At 42.3% G+C, this 21,602-nt stretch overlaps 2 protein-coding genes across 2 annotated transcripts in view; both read left to right on the forward strand.

Annotated features, from left to right (window-relative positions):
* Positions 1 to 4,896: 4,896 nt before the first annotated feature.
* On the forward strand, positions 4,897 to 9,493 carry PRXL2C (peroxiredoxin like 2C). The gene is made up of 6 exons (XM_050912910.1): positions 4,897 to 5,080; positions 5,618 to 5,686; positions 7,216 to 7,269; positions 7,692 to 7,797; positions 8,044 to 8,175; positions 8,811 to 9,493. The coding sequence occupies exons 1-6, from the start codon at positions 4,898 to 4,900 to the stop codon at positions 8,936 to 8,938; spliced, it is 672 nt and encodes a 223-aa protein (XP_050768867.1). The 5' UTR covers position 4,897; the 3' UTR covers positions 8,939 to 9,493.
* A 2,865-nt stretch (positions 9,494 to 12,358) lies between these two features.
* Positions 12,359 to 21,602, forward strand: part of CDC14B (cell division cycle 14B) — a 47,452-nt gene continuing 38,208 nt past the window's right edge. The window contains 4 exon segments of the mRNA XM_050913709.1: positions 12,359 to 12,482; positions 12,485 to 12,514; positions 20,393 to 20,486; positions 21,422 to 21,497. Of these exon segments, the coding sequence (XP_050769666.1) occupies positions 12,359 to 12,482; positions 12,485 to 12,514; positions 20,393 to 20,486; positions 21,422 to 21,497 (324 nt within the window).

The following is a 21,602-nucleotide window of genomic DNA, read 5'->3' on the forward strand; positions in this document are numbered from 1 at the left end:
TCTTAATCCTCTGATCTAGTTTACACTACAATTTAAACACTAAAGATAATTAGCTTACTTTCTAAGAGCCTTACTGCTAACAAGATATAAGACAAGTCTGTTTGGCCAGTTTGGATTGCAGCGTATCTTTTATTTGCTTTTTCACTGCGTCTCATCTATTTAAGTAGTGATTTCTTCAGGTGGGAGACTTGTTTCCTCTTAGCTCTTTAAAGCAAGATTCAAATCAGTGGCACTTAGAGCAACTAAACAGCATCTTCACATATAATTTACTATTCTTGACATATAAATGGTCATCTCTGGTTTTCATTTGCAGCACACAGAGTAGGTAGCTGCAAAACTGAAATAGATCCAATACAGAGAGCTCTTACTAAATGCATTAAAGGCTCTCTTTATGCTTTGAGGCTATATTAACCAAAGTGTGGGCATTTCACTTAATATTGTTATATTTTGTTGTGTAGTAAAGTTTGCAGTTACTGCTCTCTCTGTAGGGTTTGTATTACGAAACTAAATATGCCAAACGTAACAGGAGAAAATTTTTCTCTCTGTATGTCAGTATAATCACTAAACTATTAGCGTAGATTTTTAATTACATTTACATTATTTGTGTTGTGAAACAACAGTTTTAATCAGTATGCAACATATACTGACACTGCAACCAGACTTACAAAGTCCTTAGTCTTGTAAATCATCTTGAATAATTTTTAAAAGGAGTGAAAAAGCGAAGTGCAAAACTTAGGCAAGTTTTGAAACTGCAATATCTCCTTCCTCAGCAAAAAAAATAGAAAGTAAAACTAAAGAGAAGCCACAGCAGGAGATAGAGAGCACACACCAGGTAGAAAAAATGGAGATGAAGCCAGCATTTGCAACATGACTTTCAGGGCTGCAAATGATTCCCCTTGCTGATCAGAAGAATCAGTCCCGTGACCCTATGCCAAGAAGTCTAGTGTACCCCCGGTATACCATGACACTAAGGAAACAATGAAAGGCAGCCATAAAGGAAAAAGCTTCTTATCTACAGGACAGTACACATTTTGCTGCTTTTTAATTACAACAGTTTAAAACCAAGTCATTCTTAGCTAGCACTTAGCATGACGTTTTTAGTCTGGAATTGTAAACACTAATTTATTTTTAGCTGACAAGTAATAACCATGTTATCTCTAGCTAAATAATACTCAGATAAACAAGAACAACAAATATACTCATGCTAAATAAACAATACATCTTGCAGTAAATTAATAATAACATGTTGCTTTACAAATACACACCACATACTCTAGACAGTGTTTATGCTATTGATATAGGCCACACCTCTCTTGTCAGATATCTATTTTGTTCAGCTGTTGTAAATAAAGGAATTCAGGTTGCATAATTACAGCTGGTATTTTGTTTCACTAGTCAATACAGAACAAATAAATTATTCCACATCTGTGTGTAATTATTTTTCTTCCTCTTGAAATGGTAGGAATCTGAATTTCCTATCCACAGCACAAAGTAACCCAACCCTCGGTTAATTAAATATTAGCTAAGTTTCTCTTTACAACTGTAAATTGCACTGCAGCGAAGAAAGTGACTTGCATCTTTAATGTTACATCGTGATTAATAATGCCAATGTACTAATTGATTCTCCTTAAGACACTGAAAAAGACATCACTGACAACTCTGTTTTTTAAGTTATCAACATTTCTATATTCCAGAGCTATAAAGAAAAGAGGAGAAGGGCAAGAAGGGGAGGTTTCCCTAATCACAGCTCACATTGAAGAATTATATGGTTTTAGTAGACTGCACTCTTAGACAGTCAGTACTGTCCAGAATATCAGCAGATACGGGGTCTTTCTTCCCATCTAAGTCATGGAACTTGTATCTGTATTTTTGTTAAGCATACATAAATGAAAGGCTTTAAGCTTCAGCTTTCAAAAGTGACTGCTAATTTTGAGTGTCTCAGAGGACATGTCAGTGTTCAGCTGCCTTCACCTCTGTTCTTTCTCTGTAAAACTGGGGGTGACAGCAATTTATATTTGTATTCCAGTAACACTTAGAAGATCCATCAAAAATTAGAACCACACTGTTTGAGGGGCTTTAGAGAATGCTTTGGCGAGTATCCTTGGAAGAAAGTTGCTATTCCTGCATTGTATACTGCTGAAACCAGGTGTTAAGGATATGCTTCTTCAGCTAATGTAAGGAGGCCAAATAGCATAAAAGAGCGAGGTCTGCAGGCAGTCTTGATTAGCTTAGTAGAAATGTTTACCAGCTCTCCCAGACAGGCTGGGCTCCGCTGAGACTTCATTTCAAATCAAGTGAGAGCAAACTCTCTAGGCACAAGGTCAGCTATGTGCAGACTGAGCCGCGATGGTGTCCTTTGAGTACATGACACCACCCTGCCCAACTCTTTTCATCAGCAGGCTCATCCCTATCTGTGCTCCCACTCAGAGACTGTGGCAGCAGATCCCCTGTAGTGGTATGACTGCCTCTTCTGCAGGCTCTGATTTCGAGCTGCAACAGCAAGGGCCCTGGTCCAAGCTGTACTGATGACCAAGTGCTGAGTTGTGCCCCTGGGCCCTGCTCAACACTACCCAGAGGTTTTACTGCAGCCGTAACACAGCAAGGTTATGTGCCCAGCCTGCCCACTTCAGCCTCAAGACAAAGAGCAAAGCACGTCCAAAGTGCTCAGTTTTCCCCGCTTTGCTGCGTCCTCCGGTAGTCAAGGATAGGCATGCCATTGCCATTAGTACTCCTGAGGGGCTGCAGAGCAGTGCTGCACAGCCCATGTTTGGTTCATGGGCTGCTAGCTGAAGAAATCTGTCTGACAGCATAATATATAGGTAACTGTTAAGTGAACAAAGAAGCCTGATGACAACAATGGGGAATTAATACTGCCCAAATTCTTACAGAATCACAGAATTATTTAGGTTGGAAAAGATCTTTAAGATCATCGAGTCCAACCGTATCTATCAGAATGTAAGTTTCACGATTTTCAGAAATTCTTTACCAATTTCAGCTCATTGTCTTTTAAATCAAAGTCATTGTGAGGGCATACTGGACTGCAAGATTAGTCCTTGAAGTACACAGCCATACGCAAATACACAAGAAGTGCTTTGCTAACATTCAAACACTGATTTGCTAGCTCAGCAAAGTATTATCATCATGATCACAGTTAACCTGGCAAAGCCACAAGCTGGATTCATATCATGAAATAAACTTTCATTACTGAAACAACAGGGCTGTACTAGTGGCTGGATAGTTTCACCTGTGTGTAAGTGCTGGAAACTTGTAAAGAGCCATCAGCGAGGGATCGCTTTCCCTCATGTCATTATTTATAATGCAGAGCTGACTTGTCTTTGCTGTTAACATGGCACAAAGCACGTTACGTGCCCTGAAGGTCTTTTCGGCAAGAGTTTTAAAACAGAGTTGGGAGGTATCCCAAGTGGAGAGCCAACTATGTTGTATCAACCTGTGTAAATGTCTTACATAGAGCTAATTTGACTTTTCAGACATTGTGACGTTAGAGAGAATTTCTTTCACCAAGTACTGTAAGAGAAATGGTGGTAATACACTCCTTTCTAGGGAAGGTCTGGAGCAGAGCAGCTGGGAGTGATAGTGGCTCTCAGGCTGAACAGAAGTCAATAAAAATGTGCTGTTGCAAAAAGCACAACCACAATGTCAGCATGTTTAAGTGGATGTACAGACCCAAGACATGAAGAAAACCTAATGCTTAGCTAAAATACTGTGTCTAGTTTTACGCACTGAACTTCAGGAACGACAGAAACCATCTAGAAAGTCCAGAGGAAACGACAAAATCTGTATTCTAGAAATTCTATAAAACACGGCCTATGAGAAGAAAGAATTGTTAAAAAAAAAAAAGGGATTATTTAGTCTAGGAAACAGAAGATTGAGGGCAACATAGCAAGTCTGTGTATAGTTGAAAAGTCGATGCAGTAAGGGGATTAACCTGTTCTATGTGCTCACTCCTGGTAATATAAAAGCAATGGGCTTAACCCAAAGTACAGGGGATATAAGTTTGAATAACATTAACATTATAAACACTGGGACGGTTTGCCAAGAGAGACTTTGGAACTAACATCATCAGAGAGCTTCATAAAGGAGAATAACTTCTGGAGATCCCCCCAGTCCTATTCCTTCTGATACTTCTTTTCCTCTGCCCACTAAGAAAAGGAAAGTGCTCTCCTCCTCATGAGCTTTCAGCTAACACAACAATCCAAGAGACTATGATACTCTTCAACTGTCTAGTGTTTTTCTTATTTTAAGAAGATCTGTTCAGTCATTTCTGTGTGCACTCGACACACTCACGAGCATTTGCACTGCTCAGCATCCTCTGCTATTCACCTGCCAAAGTCCCATGACGTTCTGCTTTTCCTTCGATAAGGAAACCGAGTCTGTTTTTTCTGATAGACCAGCTCAACAGTTCCTCGAAAACAGAATTTCCTAGCTCGCTCACAGTCCTCTGAAACGCTGTGGCACCCCGCAAAACGAACCCTGACCTTGCGACTGTGCCATAATGTCACTGCTTCTGTCTGCACGCAGTTTCTGGGAGGCTCGGTTCGATTCCGTTGTGTTTTCCAGGCACAGATCGCGTGCCGGCCGCCCCCGACGCTCAGGCACTCGATGCTGGCAGCGGATTTCTCTCTTCGTGTCCCCGAGGAGCCCTGCGCCCACCAACCCGCCGTCAGCGAGGGACGCGCCCCCCGGCGCGCAGCGCTGCGCGGCCCACCCCGGCGCTTCTCCAGGCAGGGCAGCGAGCCGACGCCCTCCCGCCCAGCCGCCCCGGCACTTCCTCGCAGTCACACGGCCCCCGGAGCTCTCCTCGCCGGCTCCGCCTTTCTCTTCCTCCTCCTTCCCCGGCCGGGCAGGCCCGGCTGAGGCGGCGGAGCCGGAGCGGGCCATGGCCGGGCCGCCGGCGCCCCCCGTCACGCAGCAGGTCGGCAGCGCGCGGGGCCGCGGGCAGCGGCCGGAGGCGGGGGAGCTGCGAGAGGCCGCCCGCTGCCTGGTGGTGGACGCGGACGGGAGGAGCGTCCCCTTCAAGGCCCTGTACGGGGAGCAAAAAGCGATCGTGGTGTTCGTGCGGGTGAGGAGGGAGCGGCTGCCCGGGAGGGCCGGCTGGCCGGCCCGGAGCCCGAAGAGGCTCCTTGCGGGGAGCCCCAGCTTGGCTGCGAAAGGGGCGGGGGAGGGCGAGCGGGGAGTTTACACAAGCTGGGCTGGAGCAGAGAGGGAAGGAAATACAAAGCAGGTCAGTTCTGCTTCCAAGAACCCCCGTTCTTTGGTAAAATGATACAGTATTTACCTGAAAGGAAATAATTCTTCAACCGTGTGTTTAGGGAAACAAGTATGCTGTTCCCTGATTTCCCAGCTGGCAAGCCAGCCCTCGCATTCCTAAAATATCCAGAGACAAAAATATTAGCAAGGCCCCGACCCCAGTGTCCTTGTTCAGACTTGGATTAAACCAGGATCCTAATCCAAATTTGGTGACTGCAAAGAACTTCAATCTTTCCTGTTCCCAGTTCCTGATCACCTCCAAAATGGTTTGTGCCCAAAGTCAGAATCTGGTGCTTCATTGCTATGCAATTATGTCTGTTTCTGACACATCCAACTGGCTGTGTTGCAGAATTTTTTATGTTACACCTGTAAGGAGTATGTAGAAGACCTGGCAAAAGTCCCCAAGGCGTTTTTACAAGTAAGTACTCTGCCTTTAATATGTACATAGGGTTGCTGTAGTCGAGCAGATTTGTTATGTCCCGCTGCAGGCTTGCATGAGGCTTAAACACTCTAGGAATCAAAAAAAGGCTCAGAAGAAAGTCTGCGCTTTCATTGTTTGCTACAATAGCCATAATGTATCTGCCTAGGAGACGCAGGGAAGGATTTATTGCACTACATGCTCTGTTGCAGCAGCATTCTTTCTCCCTGCCCTGTTAGCTTGGTGCTGTTTTTTCTGCTGTGTTCTGAACAGTTAGACAACATCTGACAGGTATTTCTTTTGGTGTTAGTAGTGCCCTGGGCAGCTGTCTTCTCCTGACCACTAACTAACTACTGCCTTTTCCATTATGCCAGCACGGCTGATGGATGGTTGTGCATGGAACAAGATCAGAAAATTGATCTGGATTAAAAATAGTCTCTTTTTCTATGGTTATTTGTAAGCTGCATCAGTTGTGTGACCTGTTCTCCAGGCAGCTGCACAAACAGGAGTGACATAGTGACAGAAAGGAGAAATGGAGTGGGCAGGGGTTGCTATGGACGGGTATTTGTTGGGTGGTAGGAGATACCAGAGAAAGACAATGATCCCCTGCTAAATGTGGAAGGTCAGTCTGTCTCTTCTAGGCTGCTGATTGAAATTCTGTCATATTTTATTCCCAACAGCAGCATAGCTGATGACAGAGACTCAGCTCCTTGCTGACAGCAAGCCTTAGATGGACTAGGAACTTGGGGATGAAAAGGGGCAATTTCTTTGGCAGCCCCCCTTCTCAGGACAGATTTTTCTAAACTGCTTGATCAGTGTTACTGGGAATGACATTTTGTTCCTTTGGCTGCTCAAATAAATGTATAGAGAATCAAAACCGTCCATGCTTTTCTTAGTGTGAGTATTCTGTTTTTAGGAGGTCTTCTTTTCATAACAAGCAAAATGATTCTGTATGGGAAAGGCAAGTATTACAGCCTAATATTAAAACAACCTTATATTTTATTAACTGTTTTACTGGCATCTAAATGAACTTAAGTTTTGGCCTCTATTTTAGACTCAGGCCTAATGTTGCACCTGCAAAAGACAGCAGTACCTGCAGATGCAAGTTATGTCTATTAATGAGCATCTTACAGATATGTAAATCACAGACGTACTTGTATGTGCACCAGTACTTGCATGGTGTTTCTTTAGATGGAGGTGCAACTGAGTGGAAGTTTTGAATTTCCAAAATCATAGCAGGTTGCAATCAATTGAAAAGATTACACAACTAATGCTACAGAAAACTTAAAGTTTACACATCTGTAACTTAAAAGTTATCTTTAAAAATAATTTTTCACTTAGTAAATTAATGTAGCTGCTAACTGTGGGTGATAGACAAAGGTGCAGGCTCCAAACATGTAAGTGATGTTAATTTCAAATAGTTTTAACTCAGTGCACTGTGAGCAGGACACCAGATCTGCTAATGCTTTGCAGCCATGCAGAACCACCAAGTTCCTCTTTACAGTTTCAATACCTGTGTTCTGTTCTAGGAAGCAAATGTGAGGCTTATTGTTATTGGACAGTCATCTTATCATCACATCAAGGTAAATAAAGTAGTCATTAAATACATTGTATCCTCTATTGTGTCTTAATGGTCTGCATTGAGGGATTTCTCTCTGAATGAAAAGATGGTCATTTGCAACCACAGAAAAAGAGAACAGTATGCTTTTTCATGAAGCAATTGTAATCGTAGTACATGAATAAAGCAAATAACTAAAATTTTCAGTTTAAAAACCACTGGGGCTTGCTAAGGAAACATCTTTTCTTGATTTCACTGGAAGCTTTGTTTTAGTAAAATCTTTGGGGTTAAAAATTTTTGGCCTTTAATTTAACATGAGAAATCCACAGGTTTTCACATCGGGGGGGTGGGGTGGTGGGTTGTCAGTGTTTTTTCCACTGTCAGTAGATCCTAACTAATTACTGTCTTAACCTTAAAAGTATTTTTTTGTATGCATATATTTTGCAGCCCTTTTGCAGTTTAACTGGCTATACACACGAAATGTATGTAGATCCACAAAGGGAAATTTATAAAACGCTTGGCATGAAAAGAGGTGAAGGTAATAACATATCAGGTGAGAATAATTTTCTTACTTTGTTTGGACATACGCAGAACGAAAGAAGAATGCTGTGATAAAACAGTATGATCACAATGTAAATAGGAAGGGAGTTGCCCACCAGACCATCTCTTGTAGGCTGTATTTTGTCAAAACACTGGTAATCAGGAAACTCTGAACTATTCATAGCAGCTGTTCGATTTTGTTGTTCTCCTTATATACTTTTGTATTTCTAGATAACAAGTATTTTCCCCTTTTGTTTAGTGCGGAGCCCTCATGTGAAATCAAACACACTCCTGGGAAGCATTAAGAGTATGTGGAGAGCAATGACTGGCCCGGCTTTTGATTTTCAAGGAGACCCTGCTCAGCAGGGAGGAGCTGTGATTTTAGGCCCAGGTGAGCTTCTTTGTTGTGTGTGAAAGTTACAGTCTTCTCCTTCAGCTGTTTGCTTTAACGCCATCATCTTGGCTGCTGTCCCTGTGGATCCCAAGGAGACAGTCTTGTGTTGAACTGTGTGATTTTGGCAGCTGAAGGATCCTGTGGAAGCGTCTTTGTGTAGTCCCACCTCCCACAGAGGTGGCACAAAGCTGATCACAGTCCTGCAGAAACCATTAGGAGTGCTGATGGAACAACAGCCTCAAAGTTTGGAGGGTTTTTTTTGACATCGTGGTGTTCACCTACATTCTGCTTTCACATTTGATTCTAGGCATTTAATGCGGTTTTAGTAGAGGAATAATGCATGAAGGGGGGGCTGCAACATGACAAAGTCATCTCATCAGATCATTAGGAAACATCATGCTACAGCAGATTTAATTCAGTTAGATGCCTCAATGTTCCTTGCTTCTATAACTTAAGTAAAAAAAAAAATCTTTGTCATTGTTTAAAACACAGTATATTGTGCAATCTATAGAGCTAGTACACATTTGTACAAGAACTAGGAGGAAATCAGAATGCTTCTTTGACTCACTTATGCCTTTGAATAAATAAATATTTTATTCAACTATTTACATGTTATTCTCATTCCATTCCAGGCAATGAAGTTCATTTTTTGCACCTTGATAAAAACAGGCTGGATCATGTTCCCATTAACACAGTTTTACAGCTGGCAGGAGTTAAAACAGTAAATTTCACAAACCAACCCCAGATTATTGACATATGACACTGACACAATATATAAATTTTTTTATTTCTGCTCTACAAGAACGATTCTCCAGCGAATTCCCACCAGCATCGGTCTTGTTGTGTCTTTATGGGACATCTGAAACCTTATCTAGAAAATCAGAGCACAGAATAAACTGCCTGGCACTGAAGATGGACACAAAAGTGCTATTTCCATTGCATGTAAGATAACAAAAACTAAAACACAACTGATGCTTATTGCAAAAAATGCTGTAGCTTACTATTTCCTCATCAAACAATCTTGCTAATATATTTTAAAAATCTTTGTTCAAGATGCACTAAACTAAAAATCTGGTTTTGCTCAGGAAGAACTTGGGATTCTTGCCTTCAGCAGATCACACTGGCTTTCAATCCAATACTTCTCAGTGATGTTTTAAAGCTTCCAGCACCGTGTGACAATCTTGTATTAAAATATACCTTGAAAAATCACAGTTTCGAACACTGGGACTTAAGCTTATGCCTACTTTTGCATCTGGCACTGGCAGACATTATGAAATACATTTTATAGTTTTAAATAAATGTTTTAAATACATCATCCACTGTCTGCAGTTCTTTTGTGTCATAGAAAAAGGTGGGTCTGTAAGACGAGGGAGAGGTGTGTCTTAAACACATTTCTGATCAGATTATCAGTTTTGGAATAGGTCATAGTCAATTACTTGTTTTCCTATGAAGATTTGCAGCAGAATATTCTCCCTTCTATGTATGTACTTTCTCTCAGAGCAAGAGGTCTCTGAAAAAATGTCCTTAGTTATTTCTGTCCTAGACAACTGAGCTAAGGACAACGGCATTTTGGTTTGCAGTTCTGTCAGATTTCCTATTATCCATTTTTCTCGAAATGTTTATGTTCAGAATCTATTGCTTTCATTAAAGTAGATGTGCCCTCTTTCATCCATGAGGCACTTCTTTTTAGCAATTTTAAAATAAGATTCTCCAAGATTTATGGAGAAGCATATCCTCCTCTGCAGTTTCTGATCTTTGGCCTTCACTGTAAAATGCTACTATTCATACATATCTCACCTGCAAATTCTCTCCCCTTTTAAGCTTTAACACTAATGCAATTGTAAAACGGTATTCTGTGAAGAGGTTTGTCCCTGCATCCGTTAAGGTCACTGGCAGGCCCAGACCAAGCTCCGGAGCGCTCTACACCATTAAGAGCATGTGAAATTAAATGCAGTGTTCCTTGACGAAAAATAAAAGGCTTGCTTAAGAAACGTAATGATACTGAGCAATGTAATTCCATTAAAGGTACTAGGCCTTAGCACCTTATTAATTACGTACAGATTTTGATATGGTGTGTTTGGAAGAAGGATATTATTAATGTAAAAATACTGTGTTCAGTTCCCTGCTTTGACTAAACGGCACTTGGCACGGTGCTGAAAGTAGTCATGTGCAGACTCTGAACCCGCGTGATTTCAGGGCTGGCCAGAGGCTTCCGCAGAACTTGGCACAACGGACTGGGCCCGGCAGCTGAGGCTCACAGGGGAGTGAAGTCCACTTTTCATGCACCACTGCCCCTGCATTCATAAATAAGGAGCTGCCCCCTCCCTCCAGGGCTGCCCCAGCTCACCAGTATTTTTGAGTACGTCAGAAACACTGGAATGCAGCTGCCTCTATGTTACTTAAACCACAGCAGAAAGCAAGCTAGAAAACTGGTCTTAGGTTTGTAAAACAATGACAAGAAACGCAGAAAACTTATATTATTTTCAAAGAGAAAGCAGAGTGGAAGCGCTACAGATAAGTATTCCGTTTATTTGTAGTGCTTCCACTCTGCTTCATTCACCTGATCATGACTGCCAAGGACACTGACTCTAGTTCCACTTCTGTTTTGCAATCATTTCACTTTCATGTTCTCAGTGCTTTTGCTTTTAAATGAAGTGTTTGGCTAGCTGTTTTTCCTGTTTGTTTTGCTTTCAGTAGAATTACAATACTATACAATAGGAATAGTTCTATTGCTGCTAATACATTAAATAAAACTATAGCTAAAAGAACTGTGGACTCCTAAAAGGGATTGGAATGCATTAATTTGTAGTTTGACAGCTCTGTAGGTTGAAGTCATTCCACCCTCACCATTTCAATACTGACAGGAACCATACCACAGCCTCTGTGTTATCCCAGCCAAATCACTTCTTCAGAAAGATTTGCAAAGTGCAGACAAACAAAAAAAGGGAAGAAGACAGCGAGGAGGATTCAGTAGAAGAGCAGTCCTAATGAGGGCATCGGCCCTGCATTTTGCATCTGGCCACAGCTTCATCGAGTTTGCCGGCGCCCTGCAAGACAATGATTCCCACGTGCATAGTGAATTGGAACAACGATGGCCACATTCACCCACAGGAGAAATGGTTTTCGAAGTATCAGCAGAATTTCAGGTCTCTGGTGTTATTTAGAAAAAGTATTTAAAAAAAGTTACGCTGTGAAAGGTGGAAACCAGTGGGAGATAAACACTGACCTCATACTCAGCAGATGGTAGAATACTTCAGCAAGGGCTTTTGTCATAGCCAATTAGGCAGAGGTGGGGAGGGAGCAGTCTTCAGAAGTTGTTTTAACTACTAGCTTGATTTATTTTAACATCTACTTAAAGTAATGGTGTGTTTTAAAGTAACACCGTGTCAGAGAAGCAGACCCAAACACAGCTCTTTTAACTTTCCAGAAAAATCCATTTAATGTTCAGACCAGAAGACGACTGCGCGTACTGGGCCGGTTTCAGTGGGCCTTACACAACGTCACGTGCCCTTGGGACCCTCTTCTGCTACGTGTCCCGAGAGGCACCTGGAAGACTGCGATGCCTCAAGAAACGCAACTGCAAACACTCATTTCCAAAGGCGGCAGCTTCATGCCAGCGCAAGCGTTGCCGGCCCATCTGTGGGAGCGGACTCACCCCGCAGCCGGAGCCCTCGCACCCCCAAGAGCTGCGTTTCGGTCACGCTGTCACCACCACCACCACCACCACCGCCCCCCCCCCCGGAAGAAGTCCGGCGGGCGAGGCAGGGGCGAGGTGCCGAGGGCCCCGCCGGCCGCCAGCAGCCTGGAAGCGGCGGCGATGGGCGAGCCGCGCCCGGCCGCGCTCCCCGGGCCCACCTGTTACAGCGGCCACTATGACATCACCGTCCCCACCGCTCCGCGCTGGTGACGCCACACCGCGCTGACCCAATCAGAGGCGGTGGGGGCGGGCGGGGGTGCCGGGAGGTGGCCGGGAGCAGCCGGCGGCTCGGGGCGGGGGGCCGTAGGTGCATGGGGCGGTGGGAGGGGCGGTGTCCGGGGAGACGCGTCAGCCGCCGCCGCCGCCGTCGTCGGCGCGGGGTCCCTCCCCTCCGGCGGCCCGAGCCCCACGGGGAGCGGCGCGGCGCGGCGGGGATGAGGCGGGCCGCCTCGCACCCACCGTAGCGGCGCGGCCGCCTCCGCCATGAAACGGAAGAGCTGGGCCGAGGCCCGGCGCCGCGCAGCCCCGGCGCCGCCGGCTCTGAAGAGAACTCGGGGCGCGGCGTCGCGGGCGGCGGGGGGCGAGGCGGAGCGGCGGCAGCCGCCCCCGCCGGGCCGGAGACCTGCCTGAGGATCGCCGGTGAGGGGGCGTGCCGGGGGGGCGGGGGCGGGCAGGGTGGCGGCGCGGCGGGAGAGTTGAGGCGCAACTCGGGGCCGGGCTGCCGGCGGCGGGACGGGCGGTGGCCGCTGGGGCGCGGGGGTGTCCCGTCCCGTCCCGTCCCGTCCCGCCCCCCGGCGGTGGGCGCCGCGCCGGCCCCGAGGTGGGAGGCGCGGCCGCGGGGAAGGAAAACTTCCCCTTAGCGCCGGGTCGCCGCTGTCGCCACCGGGACCCCCGGGCGCTCGGCCGGCGGCCGCCGCCTCTGCCATCTGTGCGGTGGGTCGGTTCTTGCGTCTCTCTGGCGTTTCAGACAGCGAAGTGTTCTTTAAAAATGCGTTGCTCGTCCAGCCATTCTTCCAGAAGAATAAGCACCGTGGTTTTTTAATAACGCGGGCTGTAGCGAGCAGTTGCCCTGTGTTGTCTTTTTCTGCTTGCAAGAGAGGAAAGGGAAAAGATATTTGAACCAGTAAAACATTTCTGTGGGGGAAAAGAAAGTAACGTATTTCTCTCTGTATTGGGGATATATATCTTTCTCCTAGCGTTGTGCTTGCTGGCTAATGGATAAAATAATGGACAAGCGTCACACCTCTTCTTGACACTCGAGTGCCAACAACTTCTGCAGGCAGGTTTGCTCAGTGTCCTCCGTCCCTTCCGTGGCCCTGTGATTTGAGCCGTGCTTTGTTTTGGCACAGGAACCTGCCTCTGTGGAGAAGCGTGTTGGATCACAGCCGAAATAATTCTGGATTTAGGTTTGAGTTCCCCTGCTAAAAGACATGCTTGAGTTTAGTTTGCCTAAAGCAAAAAAAAAAACAAACCCCTTTTTATGTCCTGTGTCAGAATCTGAGAATGGTAGTATTTACAACTTCTCTTAAAAAACAAGAAGTAAACCTCACTTACCACTTCTCTGTGAAGGACGTGGGAAGTTGTCTGTAGACAGCGCAGGCAAAAATACAAAGAGCAAACGTCGACAAAAGGCACCAGTCTTACCTGTGCCAAGAAACAGGGTTCCTTAAATTAACTAGTGGGTCTCCTAGATAACAATATATTTAGAAAACCGTAAGATTTTGTTTTGAAAATTGGGTATAACAATGTAGGAAGAATGTAAACTCCCAAAGCATACCACATTTCTCTTTTTAAAAAGCTCTAATACTGTCAGGGAATAAAATCCTAAATACTCCACCCTAAAATACAGCATTTTAGGCCTAATCTACACAGAGGAACATAACGGTGTGCTTATATGCAGAACTCTAATGCTACAATAACTCCATATGTGTATTTTTCTATAACTGCAACCATTTGTATAGGAAATGATGATGGTACAGTTTTAAGGTTAAATGTAGAAACCTCTCATTTGGCAGGTGATGACTTTTTGATATCAGAGTAATTTCCCTGCCTAGAATACTGTGCAGCCTTGTCCAGCTCAGATCTCCAATAAACAGGTCTGTGTAACCATTCTCACGCAGCAGTTGCTTGGATCTGATGTTGCACATCTGGCATCAACAGGCCTCTTGAATTACTGTATTTTCTCCTCCAAAGAAATGTTCACCCATTTAAATAATACAGTAGAGCACCTAGGCTTTGACTTGTGTTTTTTGGGTGGGATTTCACCATACGCAGCAGTACACGGTATAACAAACTTGATTAAAATGCAGTAGATATTATTATATTTAATAGTATTTCATTTTGTCTTGATCTTCTTTTCTTACTGCGCACAGTGGCTGCTATTTACAAGCTTCTAATAATGGAACAATTATAGTCTGATTTTCATTACGCTGGTATGTCATGTGTGTTCTTTAAAAGAGAAACCTTAAAAGAATAAGGCCACAGGTTTACCTTTTTATTCAGCTGTTTTAAAAGTTATTTCAAGTTTTGAACTGTCAGTTCTGCCTTCTCATAATGCAGTTCTGAGAAATGGACTAATCTATCTCCAGTTCTGGACTGGAGATAGATTAAAGCATAAGGCCTTATTCTTGCAAATGGAGATACTGGTAAATCTTTTAGCCTCTGTAAAGGCTGAGAGATCTGTGTTAGCTTATCTGCTTACAGAAACAGTGCCAAACTCATTAAGAACATTGCAGGCTACCCTTATTTTCATCTTTGCTAAAAGACAGAGGCAGAAAACAAACCCCAATAGCTGTAAAGATTTATGGATCTTTTCTTGCATGATGTTACATTCATAAACAGCAAAGTTTGTAATCCGTTATTTGCATGGATTTTAAACTCAAAATACTTACACTAATTATTGCATTTCTTTATTTCCTAATGTATTGTATGCATCAGCCATATGTGAGAATAATTTTTAATCAGAATCATCTAAATATTTTTGTTTACCATTAAGACTAGTTCAGGAAAGCTATTCTTGTAAAAAATTGTTTGTTTTGGTCTGTTAAGCTGCATGGTAAGCCTTACCGTTTTCTCTTTGTCAGCTAATGCGTGAGGCTTGCTGGTATGAATTCAATTTGCTGGAACTGAATGCATTTCTTCTGTTTATTAGAAGCATATTCCCATATCCTTCTGATCTCGGAAAGAAGTAATTTATATGATCTAAAGAAAATGTAACAATTCTGTGTGAGATGCTTGAAAGCTGTTGATTTCCTTTCCTTGGCTGCTTTTCTTTGTCATTGCTCTGATTTTATAAATAACATTTTAAAGAAGACGTGGAGTTATAATGCATAAACCTCAGGCAAAAGGTGTGTGTTTCTCTCTCACCTCTTTTCAGTAGTTAATTTTAAAATGAAGTAACTACAATACATGGAATTAAATTTTAAGTGATATAACAATGTGGGGCATTTCTTGACATTTGTTTGGCCTCCTGCTAAACATATATCCAGTTTGTTTTCAGTGAGGAACTAACATCTTAAAGGATGCTCTAAGCTGTATTGTATATGCCTTTTTTTCTTTATTGAGAATCGTTTTACTTACACTGTCACTTGGAGTTTTTATGAAATAGCATTTGGTTTAATATGTTCATTGATATGTGGCTTGTTTTTTTGGTTTTGTGTTGTTTTTTTTTTCAAACCATTGAGTTGTCTTTTGTTTTTTCAGTATTGCTGGCCTGTCATTATAAACTTTGTGTATTACGTAGAAAACTATTTTTTTGGAATGCTAAGGACATTTCTACCAAGTATCATTAAGCTTTCCAACGTTTTGACTATCAACATTTTCAATTAGTTTTCATTATACAACTTTCTCAGTACAAAAGTTGTATTTAGTCTTTTATCAATATGACCTCACTTACTTGTGAGTCTTTCTCAAAGTTAAGATTTCAAATACGAGTTTAAAGTTTTTAGTATCTAATCCAGCACTGAAAGTGCATGAACATACGTAGTTTTGTGAGTCAGACAAGAGCAGCAGAGTGCAAGGACTCTATCTGAGTAAAGTAACACAGTGTTGTTGATCAGTCGTGACATGGCCATGAAAATAATTTTTTTCATGGTTTTCTGTTAAATAAAAAGTTCTTTCAGCTTTTTAGTGTGCTTTCATTTTCTTTTTCAGAGGCCAGGCTGATGTTCTAATTGCCAACTCTATCACCACTTAAGTTTGAAATATCATAGTGACGACTGAATGAATCTTTCCAAGGACAGAATGACTAAAAAGAAAATCTTGTACAATTTTACTTTTCGTCTTGACATTGCAGTAGAATTTGTCTTTTATGTTTTCTCATGTGTATTCCTGATATTTTGGAGTCTTTTAAACCAAACACAACAAAATACCATGTACCAACTCTGAACTTAGAAATACACTCCTCTTACAATAGTAAATAACTCTCTGGTTACATTCCTGGTAATTCAAAACAGACTAATGTTGGTTTTTATTGTACTGTCAGTCTCTTCTGAATTTCTCATCTAAGGCATTTGTTCAACAATAGAACTGTAGAACTTCTCTCTTATTAAATAATCTTTGCTGATCATATGCAGACTTGTCCTGCAGCGAGTGCCTGTTCGGTATTTAGTTGTCTCTTGAATTACTGCAATTTCGTTCTCCAAGGCCTGTGCAGCAAGAAGCATCAGGCTTATTGAGAGTAAAGGGAAGGAGATTATTTTGTCATCTCTATATTCACATTAACATGATTTTGAAGGGGTAGCTCTCAGTTTTCTACACGTCTATTTCCACAGAACACTGTAGATCTGAAAAACAAGCAAAATACTTTTCCTCCTGTATGCACACTACAATCAGATGCGTAATTATTATAGCTTGTGTAGACATGCTTGTGCTAGCTTTAATCTCACTAGTTCATGTACCAGCAGTAGCAAAGCTGTGGTAACATAGTCCTCGGTTAGGGGCATGCAAGCTCATTTTGTTGTACGCTGGATGCTTACTCAAATTAATTGCCTACAGTGACGTCCATGTTTCTGTATTTTAACTGTTTTGTTATATGAGGCTAACAAAATTAAGTGTAATTGAAGTATAACTAACATACTGCAGTCATATCTCCTAATTGCAGTGCAGATGCAGCCTGTAAGGCAGTGAGCGCTACTCTCTCATTCTTCTGACAGACAATTAGAAAGGTCTGCTCTAGTTTGATAGTTTTAGGATGACCTTTTATCAGAAATTTGCAGGAATCTGGAAGTGCTCAAGCACACTATGTGAAAGTGAAATACTAAAAAGCTAAAAGTAGCAAAGAAAGCATAAAAATAATAAAATGGAAGCCTTGCTTCTGCAGTCCAAACCTTTGTGGAGTCCTAGTGAAATCAATTCATCAGTGCTCTCGTGTATTTTATGTATAAGCCCTCATCCTGCAATCAGATCCTTAATGAAGGAATTCTCCTTTCTCAGCATGTGTTACTCCTATTAAAAAACGAACACACTAATCCTTGGCTAAACAGAACTGGGAATGTGTTTGCAAAAAAACAGGTTAATACAGACATGGTGAGTAATACAGCATTTGTCTGATACCGGACTGGTAAGCCAGTAGAAAGGTAAATACACTTACAGGAAAGGACTTCTCTGTGTAGCTCATTTCTAAAATCTCCCTATAGGAAACTGTTAAAAAGATGGAGCCTGCTGTTTACATAATAGGGAGCAATTGTTAGAGGTGCACAGGAACGGACAGCTTGTCAGGATATTGGCATTTGACACACACTGCTCTTACTATGAGGTAATTCTGTAAATTCATTAAACTCTAGTTTCTTTCAGGTGTTTTAAAAATAGCAACAATTAACGCTATCCACAGATACCAGTGCAGAATTGAACGCCAACAGCAATTCAAAAGGCCATGTACACACTGTTCACTCAAGATAGGAATTCTTATTTTTGGACATCTGGACATTTCTGCAAAAGCTGCAGAAGATTTTCAGTAAAAGTAGGAGCGCTGAGGAAGCAAGTGATTCTCTTACTCCAGATCCTGTTTAGGAGCAAAATGCTAAAGTATTTTAGGTGTTTGACGTGTGCAAATATATTTCTTTTCATTTTGATCTTCCTTTTGTATTTGAGGATTTTGGATTACTTTTTGTGTAGTGCTTTTATATTTTCAAAAGTGATGTAAAGCTTATGTGGAGAAGCTGGCGTGCAAGAAGGTAGTGTGTCAGTTTGAGTACTACAGCCATTCTGCCCAGACTTTGGTGTGGGTGGTGTTTGTGTACAAGGAGAGCTCAGTCTAAGTCAATAATTAGTCTGGATCTAAAGGACAGATGCCATCGAGGGAAAAATTCTGGCTGTGTATTCCCACTGTTAACCCCCAGTGGGCTGGTTCAGTGAGCTAACTCAGAAGAAAACTTTTCCTTGTAAGGAACCTGGTGGCAGCTGGCCATTAAATCAGTTTAGAAGTGGTGTGAAATTATGGCTTTGGGCTGTAGTGTGACATGTGTTTAATCTAGCAATGCCAGTTTAAACACAATCCCTAGATATCATATCCTCTCAGTTCTCCTTTCTGCTTCCTCCTTTGCCCTCAGTCCTCCCCCCTCACACACATTAGCTCTCATTCTCAGGACAGAGGGAAGTAAATCAGCAAAACAGCTTTTTTTTTTTTTTTTTGCCATTTTTTTTTTAATACTGTGGTAGGATACCTGTTACAGTTTCTCATTCACAGGAATCCATCTTGACACGGCACAGGGAGTAACACAGTAGTGGGGACAGATGCAGGGGAGTTCTGGGAAGCTGGGGCTCCCTCCACCCCCAAAGTGTTGGCCTAAACACTTCCCTAGGACTGCCTTTCTGTGAAGCAGTTTTCCCCGTAGCGTATTTTGCATCCCTTTGGGGTATCAGTGCGCTTTCTTCTCCACACATATTTCCCTTTGTGGGCCAGTTTAGTCACTTCTTAAAAATGCACAGCATTACTCTAAATTTTATCCTTTGGCTTGTTTTCAGGAGATGCTTTGGTAAATGCTGGGAGGTACAGAAGTTCCTCAGCAGGTAATGCACTTCCCAGCTAGTACTGCAGCTGCTGTGCCTACAAGATGGGACTATTAGAAATTAAATAAGCAAGTTTGGTGCCTTGCTTCTGCTGAGAGAGTAAGGAAGTAGGTGCGTGACTTGCTCAGGAGTTACTGTACGTCCCACTGCTTGCACCTGACCTGTAAATGTTTAAGCCGAATCATTCACATCAGGCCACTGTTCTACTGAAATGTGCATTTAGCAAATGTACACTTTTTGGTGGTGTTGTCTGCCTCCACCCCCTGAGATATTGCTGTACTTAGGTGAGCACTGAGCATGTGAGTGCTGAAATACAGATGTGGGGACTCCTTTCATGGCATACTTTACTGTGTATTTTCAAGATACAAGTAATGATTTCTAAGTGTTAGTCATGGAGGATTTTGTTTTGAAGCATAAAGTGATTTTTTTTTTTCCCTGCTCTCCAGAAAAGGAGATACAGCTTTTCTTTATCAGAAATTATGCTTTGAAATTATACGTTCATATGGAGGTGATCTGTTTTGATATTTAAGTAACATATCTGTTCCAGGCAACGAGTTTGCAAAAAATGAAATCTTTCCTTTTAGGTTTGAATTTTAATCCAATGATATTTTTTCAGCAGGAGGAAGAAAAGTATTGCTGTGGTGCTGCAAGGCCTCAATTTTTATTGACCAATTACCGCAAGCACAGCAATTTACAGCAGCAGCACAGTCAGTGTTTAAAGTTCACTGGGGCTACAGCTCCCCCGGCCATAAAAATAATTTATATCTGTGTGAATACCGCTGGCATTTTTTTCCCCTCAGCTTAACAAAGGAAGCCAGGGCAAGCTCAAGGTGCCTCCTGCCTGCATGCACGCAGGCTTTGAAGGGGCAGCTGGGGTGGGGCTGGGATGGGGATGGGGATGTCCAGGTGGTGGCTCCGCTGGTGCTCCCGTGGGCGGCCGTGGGCTGCCGCCTTGCCCCTCGCATCCCTCCGGCATCTGTTGCCTGCAGGCTTTAATTGCACGCCACTACTGTCAAAATCATCGGTTTACGGAAAGATGGGAAGTGCCTGTGTCTTGGCACAAGCGTGCTTCACCGTTTAGTTTAACGTAGGTGCTATGAGGTGCTAAGGGATTTGTGGCTTAGTTGGGGGGGGGGGTGTTGGTATTCGGAGTGCAACAGGTGGGTCTGTTGCCAAAAGGAGGTGGGCCTCTGCTCTGTGCGTCGGTGCAAGTCGGGCTCCTGCTATATTGCAAAGTCGTCAAACAGGTAGCTTTCCTGGGAATGCTTTGTTTGGGAAAGAACACTGAAGAGCTGCGGATTACAGGAACACGGCTGAGCAAAAAGGCTCAATCTTTGTGTGCGTTGTTGCTTAACACCAGAGAAATAATAACATCTAGTTTGGTAATACTTAAAAGAAGATTTGGTTAATTTTAAGTCATTTAAAGTTGTTCTGTTGACAGGTAATACTTCCAACTTTCAGCGGAAAAGTGTGATGTTTATAAAAGCTTTTAATTGTCTTGCATTTCAGATCGCCTTTATTTTGCAATTCTCTGCCAAAAACCAAAGAGTGGAGCTTCAAATACCCATTATTTCTGCATAGATGATGAACTTGTGTATGAGAAGTAAGTACAGACTTATTTTTTCCTGTTTTTTTACAGAAATAAATTAGTTAGAACAACAGCAATGAGGAACCAGTCTAATTTACATTCTGTTTTTAAATGTAGCTGAGGGAAACGTACCATTCCCATTATAGAACTAATTACAAGAGTTTGGTCCTCTCAGACTTATCTGCCATGATGATTTATATGTCTTAGAATTGTTTCGTGGCTTCCCATCAGGATTTCTTAAAAATCTTTTCGAAGCAGAAGCTTTTATTGTACCCATTCTTGTTAGAAGACACAGGAACATGATGCAACAATATATATGCAGAAGTGTGCACTGGACTGCCGAGCTGAAGGGGATGTCTTTGGCTGCTCAAGTATTAAGTGGAATGTCTAAACTTCCTAGAATAAGGGAAGAAACTGGCAAAATCAATTCAAGCCTTTATGAGCTGACAATGGATATATTGTTTCCCCTGTAGTGAATAGTGTATGCCTTTGTATGTCATCTGGAATGCTCCTAATTCTTTAAATATTTTTGATGAAGGACATGCTTACTATTTTTGAAAGTACTAATCAATCTTTATTCTCTGTGTTCACTTTTCTCTAGCAATATTAATTGCCTTCTTTTAAAGTAAAGCTTTTGGATTGCTCTTAAAATAGAGTTTCTAAACTGGTATCACAGAGTGATACAGTAGTGAGAATTTTTCAAACCTTGAGTATTCCAGTTTGTTTGTGAGTGGTGGTGTGTGGAAAACAAAGAAAAAAGTTTTAGTCCCTGTTTAAAGATGACAAAACTGTTTCCTCCAACAAAATAGTATGTATTTAAAAAGACATTCTTGTTTTTAGAATGATGCGCATATGTCACATATATGTTATTGCTCCTTGCTTTGTGTGTCTGATTAAAAAAAAAGGCATTTACAGACATCATGTACAATTTTTTTCCTTTCTCCTACTAGCTTCTATGCAGACTTTGGGCCACTCAATCTGGCAATGGTCTATAGATACTGCTGCAAGCTAAATAAGAAATTAAAGGTAACACTTGGTTTTTTTATTCAGTACTCTTGACTTTTTAAAGAACAAAAACAAATGGGCCAAAAGTTTTTTTTGTTCAGGTGCTTTTCTGGGTTCCTAATCCAG

This window comes from Gymnogyps californianus, chromosome Z (assembly GCF_018139145.2).
Source record: "Gymnogyps californianus isolate 813 chromosome Z, ASM1813914v2, whole genome shotgun sequence".
Taxonomy (NCBI): Eukaryota; Metazoa; Chordata; class Aves; order Accipitriformes; family Cathartidae; genus Gymnogyps; species Gymnogyps californianus.

Bases quoted from the DNA above. Each gene is read 5' to 3' on its own strand.
- PRXL2C (XM_050912910.1), top strand. From the start codon at position 4,898: ATGGCCGGGCCGCCGGCGCCCCCCGTCACGCAGCAGGTCGGCAGCGCG. The intron at 5,687-7,215 runs GTAAGTACTCTG...GTTCTGTTCTAG, and splicing joins TCCCCAAGGCGTTTTTACAA to GAAGCAAATGTGAGGCTTAT. The intron at 7,798-8,043 runs GTGAGAATAATT...CCTTTTGTTTAG, and splicing joins TGAAGGTAATAACATATCAG to TGCGGAGCCCTCATGTGAAA.